General features: G+C 45.4%; 1 protein-coding gene across 1 annotated transcript in view; it reads right to left on the bottom strand.

Moving 5' to 3' along the window:
- Positions 1-7,605, bottom strand: part of MTMR14 (myotubularin related protein 14) — a gene marked incomplete at its 3' end in the record, with an annotated part of 43,351 nt that overhangs the window by 24,846 nt on the left and 10,900 nt on the right. The window contains exons 2-5 of the mRNA XM_009889896.1: positions 2,738-2,801; positions 2,451-2,559; positions 1,336-1,411; positions 499-613 (exon numbers count right to left, since the gene is read on the bottom strand). Coding sequence (XP_009888198.1) covers positions 499-613; positions 1,336-1,411; positions 2,451-2,559; positions 2,738-2,801 — 364 coding nt within the window. The remainder of the gene's footprint in view (positions 1-498; positions 614-1,335; positions 1,412-2,450; positions 2,560-2,737; positions 2,802-7,605) is intronic.

Below are 7,605 nucleotides of genomic sequence, written 5' to 3'. Positions count from 1 at the left end.
GCAACACAGAACAAGGCAAAGCAAGATGAGCATGGCAGACTGACCACATTGAGTCTGATTTTTTGCACAATACTGCCACAGTTCTTTCCTGAACCACTTCTAGCCATAAGCTGCACAGCACAAGCCTTGTCTCCACGTGTCAGAGTCAGACTCTGCAATTAACTCATACTGCAAACTTCACGTTTAGGGTCCCTCCCCCCATCTCATTCCATTCTGCAACAAGCACGTAAGACACAGAACAATTTCACCAGCCTGGAGATCTACTTTTTGATGAAGTAAACATGTCTATGTAATTCAAACACCTTTTTAAATGGCGCTATATATTCCTGTCTCCAGCCCTTCCCTCTGGCAATAGATTAGCAGGCTTCAGTTACACTGGGTTCAGTGTTCATTAGCATTCAAGACTTCTTTTCAAAAGCAAGGGAAGTAAGACTTGGTGACGATCTCAAGCCTGTACCCAAAGCCCAGCCTAGCAAAGAGCAGAACTGAGTAGCTGAGCCAGTCAGCTTTCGTCCAAACTGCCTTTTCCCTATCCCAGTGATGCACACAAACCTAAGTGCAGAATCCTCCTCTGAAATGTCTTCTGCATCTGCCCAAGCGTCATCAGAACCCCCTGCAAGGAAAGCATTAAGAACCGAAATTTGAGTAAACCAACTCAATCCCCAATCAGACAAGACATGCATGTGCCTGAAAAGGTCATGGTTTGGTGCCCTGTCTCCACACATAAGTGCTCTCAATAGTTCCCTGCATTTTCTCTTCCTGAACAGCCCATTTTCTAATGTATCCCACCTTTCCCTTGTCATTGCAAAGGACATAGGTAGATCCAAACCCATGGCTGTCAGCCAGAACGATACCCCAATAGTGCTACGCAGTGCTTTGTTAAGCCAAGCTTCAGCTTCCACGCTACAGACACCCAATACTCCCCCAGATAGCTTTCCCTAGAGTCCGCTATGTCTCACCAGTAGCAGGATTTCATTCCCAATGATTAGCCAAGCAATAGCAAGTTCTTATCATCTTTCTTCCATTATTCCCATCCCCAATGTTTGGGGATCAGTAGCCTGACTCCTTTGGGCTGCCTTACTTGCCTACATGCTTCCCGTAACTCATTCTTCAGCCTCAAGTTCTTTTGCTGCTGCTTCTTACAAGGTACGGCACTCTGTCCAGTAGTATGGGGCTTGGAAATGGACAGACTTCAGGCTTTGCCCTATTATGTGACGCCTGATACAAGTGGGCCCATGCCAGAGCTCAGCACCCGTTCTCAGAAAGAGCCTGGTCTTGCGTCTAGGACACGGTCCCAGCCTAACCGGGCAGCTGGCCAGATGGCCCCTCACTCACCTGAGAAGATATAGTTGTAGCCAGTGCGCCCATAGAGCTCTCCCCAGCCGGCCAGCGTTGCTGATCTGCAAATATGCTGGAGGAAGATTTTGTTATTAACCACGCGTGCTCCAGGTGTCTTTCCCTTATCAGGTCTCTGGCCTATTTGCTGTCCCATTATATAGAAATGGGTCGTACCTACAGCTACCACCTCTCAGCAGTCTCCCCTGCAACCCTGGTCCAGACAGTTCTCCAAAAACATCAAACTCCCAAGTGCTTTTATCTGTAGCTAGTCTTTAAGTCACATTTTCATCTCCAGTTCTCCAATTCACTAATACAGTCAATTCCTGCCAAGTTAGCAACATCCATCCTCTGTTAATGCCCTGCTTGAGCCTTATTTCCACATTCCTATGGATAGGATTACAGGTGGTCCCAGTATGACTCCAGGCAGTTCACTCCTGCAGAAAAAGGTCAGCAGGTTCAGCCCATGATGGGTTCAGTCAAGCTAGATTAAAATTTGTCACAGGTATGATTTTGCTATTCATACAGTGTTTCTAAATTGAACTAAGAAAACCGAATCAAGCTACTTAAATTCTAAATGAGACTACTCCTACAGGACTTCAATACAGTTTAAGTAATCCACATAAAAAAGCATCTAATTCTACTTTCTTATAGATCCCCTTGCAGACAAGCCCACACATTCATAAGACCATTTATGCAATCTTCCCTCCCCAGGGAACAGAAAAGGGAAACTTCTCTTCAGAGAGAAAAGTTATTCAAAGGGAATTCACTGCTGGGAAGACTAAGGAGCAGAAAGTGACAACAGTTGTCTTTCCCCTCTCAAAGACCAAATATCCTTGGTCCTTCAGAAGGAACATACATAAGGAGAAAATGTTAGCTCTTTGGTGCAATGCTCGTGACATGGCGGGGTAAACTAGCCTGAAGCCCCCACACGTGACCTAGGCAGCCTAGATAGCAAATGCTACCTACTACTACAGGCTGCCTGCTTGTACCTAAGAACAGATTTTTATACCATTCAGAAAGGTGACAACCGACTGAAGATGTGGCTGCACACTTCAAACAGCAGGGAGAAAGGTAATTCTCTAAGTTAAGACAGGTAACCCATGAAGCTTTACCTTTCCCTTGTACAGAATGACTGGGCAAACAAATCGTCCTCTACACCTCGCCATCTTACTTCGGTTGATAAGGTCCTGCAGTTTGCCAACCTGCACAGGGCTCTCAAACCTAGTGGACAAAGATTCGGTTCAGTACACAGAGCATCTTCCCACATGTCTTTCAGTGAAGCTGCTACAGACACCCTGGGCTGTAATCCCCATCCCTTTTGCCTAGAAGCCAGCTCTGAAGTTAGTAAGCAAGAGGACACTCCTTTTAAGAATTACTTCTGCTGCTATACAACACGTACGGATGCTTTTCTGTATCCTTTTCTTTATTTGGAAAGACCAGCTGCACAGTACGACAGAGAGCATCTGCAGGAGCGGGATATGAGTAGTGTCAGAATGGTCTGCTACAAACTAACATGGATTACTAATGAAGGACTACCAGAGTAAGCCAGTGTTTACAAAAATGTATGTTCTGCTTTCCTCCCCATCACCTTCCCACCAAAAAGTTAACTACTACCATCAGAGTGAATTCACTATCAGAGTGATAATTTTGCATGCAAAACTAAGCAAAGTAGAGAATCAAAGGTTGAACACTCAATGAACCTTAGTTCTATTCACTTGAGCATGAACATGTGTGTTGCCAGGTAATTAGACAACTGTCTGTAAATCAGCTAGTGGGTTGAACAGGGCTGTTAGACTAATGTCAGCTGCATCTGCATAACTAGATTTTGTTTGGTTTTCTGATTAAAACAGAAATGTGTTCCCAGTTGGAGACATTTTGGAAACGAGTTAAAATTGCTGTAATTTATCCAAGTACCAGTCCACATTTGATAAGAATCCAAACTGACTTCTGAAGTACACAGACCTTCAGGAGGTACAGTCAATGGAGGGGGGACTAGAGTTTCCACACAGAATTGGAGAAGCATCTAGACCAACATAATAGAAATCAAATGAAGTCTGGAAATACAAAGCTGCATGGTGATGCACTTAGAGATGATTAACAAGAACTTCCAGTCAGCCCTTTCCAGTAGCAGAGCTCAACAGAAGAGCCCAGATGAATTGGTTGATCTCTGGATGCCTGTACGTTATCAACACAGTAAGTCTGAAAAAAGGGACAAATAAGATCACAGGAAACTCTCCAGTGGGATTGAGAAGTACCAGCATTACTGTGCAGGACAGAAGATCTCATCTGAGATAAGGCATCTGATTCTAGTAACCTGAAAAGGCACAGCAAAATGATTAGAATGGCCAGGGGAGAGTCTATGCTGCAAGAGAAACCACCACGGATTGATTGGCAGAGCAGATGAAGATGAAGTGAGGACACAAGAACATATGCATTAGGGTGAAGGAGAGAACTAAGCAATGGAAGAGGAGAAGAACTCAAAGGTGAAGGACCATGCTGACTTAAGAACAAATTAATACCTTTATGCTGGAAATTAAAAAAATTTGCTAAACTTCAGAATAAGTGAGTGTAGAGCAACCTACCTGCAGCTGCCATTCTGTGAAGGATTAAAAAAAAATAATCTATTATTAACATGAAAATTGATCTGTTTATGGAAAAGATCATAGGAGGCGGTGCCGGTGGAACCAGGGAGACAGCAATCAAGACCTTCTAATCCTACTCTTTTTTCCAAAAGGTCTCAATTCCCAGAATTTGTAGTCGGGGCTTAGTATTTTTCATAAATGTTTCACAACACATTAATAACTATTTTGGCTGTCCAGCTCCAAAGAGCTTGGCATATACCACAATTTAAAGAGCAAGAACCCAAGCTGATCTTCTTTAAATGTTGTGGACATGAAGGTGCTAAGTGCAAAGACAGGAAAATGCTAACACAATATAATTTACACGGTAGTACGGCAGATTGTATGGAGGCACCTGATCAACGTAACCTGAACTCTGCTCATCGCTGTCACTGCAAACAGCCAAGAGGTCTACAATGTGCTTCCCTCTTCAGAGCGTGCCAATAACACACACCGCAGGAACGGCCTGTGAGCAGTTTGAGAAGAGAGACCTTTGTGTATAATTCCCAATACCAAACTATTTGAAACTTTGAGAGATTCTGACATACGAATTTGTTTGTGGGGTTGTTTTTAAATGAATGCATGCAATTAAGAGACACATCTTGCACCCTGCTCCAGTTGTCTTTAGGTTTCCTTTGTAAAAGCAAATTAAGAGGGAAACAGGAACTTTAATACGGTGTTACCAGAATAGCTCCATGGTGCTGCTTCTAAGTCCAGAAGATGGGGTTCAGCAAAAAATCAAATGCCTGGAAGATCAGAAATTACAAGAGAAGCACCGCCCCAGGAGCTGAGACAAGCCAACAGGTTTCACCTCTCAGCACACTAACTGCGCTTCCCTGGAGAGACATCACAGCACTGCGCAATGAGCCTGAGAAGCTTGGCAGGAACCTGGGACACGGGGCGAGTGGGAAGCCCAGCACCCCACTGGGGACATGAAAGAATGAGCCCCTCTCCCAAGCTCCCGTGCCTGTTCCCTGGGAAGCCTGCACGTGCACCCGACAGACCTGGTCTGCTATTTGTCACAGCTACAAACAGGGCTCTTGGATCTTCTTGTCTCAAGAACCATCCTCAGTAAAGCTAGAGATAAACATGAGCTAGAAATAAACACGGTAAGTTGTACTGAGACTACGGTAGTGAGGGAAAGGCTGCTCTGGAACAGGTGCAACGCTCTTACAGGGAGAAGTAACTAAATGCAGCATAGGTAGGAGTAAAATCTACTGAAAAGGGTTTGGAAAACAGCACTCTTCAACAGCAGTGTGAAAGCATCTTGGGCAACCTGGTCTAGTGGGAGATGTCCCTGCCCATGGCAGGGGGGTTGGAACTTGATGATCTTTAAGGTCCTTTCCAACCTAAACCATTCTATGATTCTATGAAAGAAGATCATTAAGGCTGCTTGGGACAAGGTAGAGAATGAGATGGAAGGAATGATATGTATCTTAACTCTCTTTTTTTTGACTTTCAGGTGTGTTTTGTTTTTTCAGAAGTTTGTTTTCCAGAAGATACTACTGGGCAACCTTGCCTCTGTGTTAATCCCCTCGTCCCTCTCCATCAAATCACACCCGAAACCTGAACTCAACTTTTTAAATGCAAGGGAAACATTTCGTGTAAGCATAAGCAACTGTTTTGGCAACTGTATATTTTATACGGGCCTGAAATAGAGATGCTTCTCTGTAGGGAGCCAGAACAGCATTGGAACTAAAGCGTTTCTCTCACATTGTTAGATTATGTGCAACCGTGATCATATTTGTTTGGAGTGCAGACACATAACCGGATCAACAGGTGAAACCAAAGACGTGGCCAGTGCCTGAGATGAGGCATTTTCATTAAGTGCAGTCACAGTAACTCTAAGACGGTGGGTAAAGAACTCGTATCCCTCTGTTTCCATTCCCTGCAGCATCTGCCTGCTCCTTCTGGGGGGCCATCAGAGATCTCCAAGCACAAGGAAGGTGTTCCCGGCTGTTAGACATGCCCTGCTACTTTCTGTGGCTCCTCGCATGCAGCACCTTGACTGACAGCCAAATACACATCAAATTCCTCCTGCACCTGCCTGCTCTTCAGAATACTGTTCGCAAAGCGTGATGAAGCAACATCTTCTTCCCCAGCTGCCCAGACACAGGAACAAGAAACCGATCTGGGTTAAAAACATCCACTTGTTGCTGTTTCCCCGCATGGCTTCAGAAGCAGCTGTACCAGAAGAACCAATGGGGCAGCACAGAGTTTGCACAAGCAAGAACTGCTTCTAAAAAACCATGGTATTCTCAGAGACATGAAGTGTCCCGCACACTTCAAGGAGATCTTACCAGCTGATTAAGAATGTAAGAAAGGTGAAAGGTAGCCAAAGACACTTGGTCCTAGAGGGAGTGTCCCATTCACTGGAAGAGGTTCTTGTGTTCTGTAACACAAGAATTGCCACAGTCTCTATTTCGTAATTATTTCATAGAGTACAATGATGCAACTAAAAACCGGATTTGTCTAAAATTAGCAGATTTTACAGAGATTATTTACCACCCAGAAATCAGGAGGAGAGGGATGATGAAGGGTAGCCTGTTTCCACGACTCCCTGGGAGAGCAAATCAAGACTTGGAAAGAATGGGTATTTAGAATGTCAATTGCCACTGCTGGCTTGCAAAAGTCTCGGAAGAAAAGGGGGCATCAAGTGTAAGTACACTTGTTTTGAAGACTCATCAGAAAAGTTAAGCATCCTTTGCTCTTACAAGAACAGGAAAAGCAGAAACATGTGGTTTCTCTTCCCTAAAGACACTCCTAGTTACATTTACAGCTTTGGACTTCAGTTTCCCTTTTTTTGCAGAAAGGGGTTTGATCTTTTCTAATCTGATCTAACCGTTAAGCAGAAATTGTCCCACCTGACAGTCAGTTGTGGCTGTTTTCCAAAGACCCCCTCCTACAGCACCTGGCCCATGTGCCAGCGCAGCAGCTGATGGTTTGCCTTCCTCAGGCAAAGCAGCTGGACACGCAATGGGAACTTGGTGACCACCGTCCTTTTGAATGTGTTACTCCTGTCATGGACTCAGTTAAGACTGCAAAGTTGCATTATGTTTTGTTGGAAGAGAAACTAAAAAATGAGAGGCTGCCATTAGAGCCGCAGGGAGCAGCTAACGCTCGGCCAACAGTGAGATCAACATGATTCTGAGCTTGTGGGTCAAAGTCCAGCAACGCGTTGGCTTACACTTGCACTGAACTGCAAGCAAGCATTTCCCGTTAACTCACTAAACCTCAGCACCCACTGACCCACGTACCATGGAGGGGGCAGATTATTTCTGTCGAGGTTGCCTCATCTGCCCAGCCCCGTTCTCCCCCCAGAATGCTTTCCAGACCAAAACTCCCCTATCAGAGGCCTTCCAGCATGACCACAGGCACTTCATGAAGACAGAGTGAGCACTGCACAGTCCTACTCCCAATCGTGAGCTCTTTGAGTCTCTGGGCGAGCCGCAGCACAGTGATCGTTATCTACTCGAGGACAGCATGCAGCAGAGGCAGCGCTACCCCAGAGCACCCCGTTTCCTTCGCACCCCCCAAGCTACAGGCTGAGCTTAGCAGCTTTCACCGAGGAAGCCCAAGAGACTGAGAGGAGCCCCGGGGGAGCTCAGCAGCGTAGCGCAGCCCTGCCAGGCAGAGGGCTGCCCCGGGA

The sequence above is a fragment of the Charadrius vociferus genome, unplaced genomic scaffold (assembly GCF_000708025.1).
Source record: "Charadrius vociferus isolate BGI_N301 unplaced genomic scaffold, ASM70802v2 scaffold257, whole genome shotgun sequence".
Taxonomy (NCBI): domain Eukaryota; kingdom Metazoa; phylum Chordata; class Aves; order Charadriiformes; family Charadriidae; genus Charadrius; species Charadrius vociferus.
This window is presented reverse-complemented; position numbering and strand designations above follow the sequence as displayed.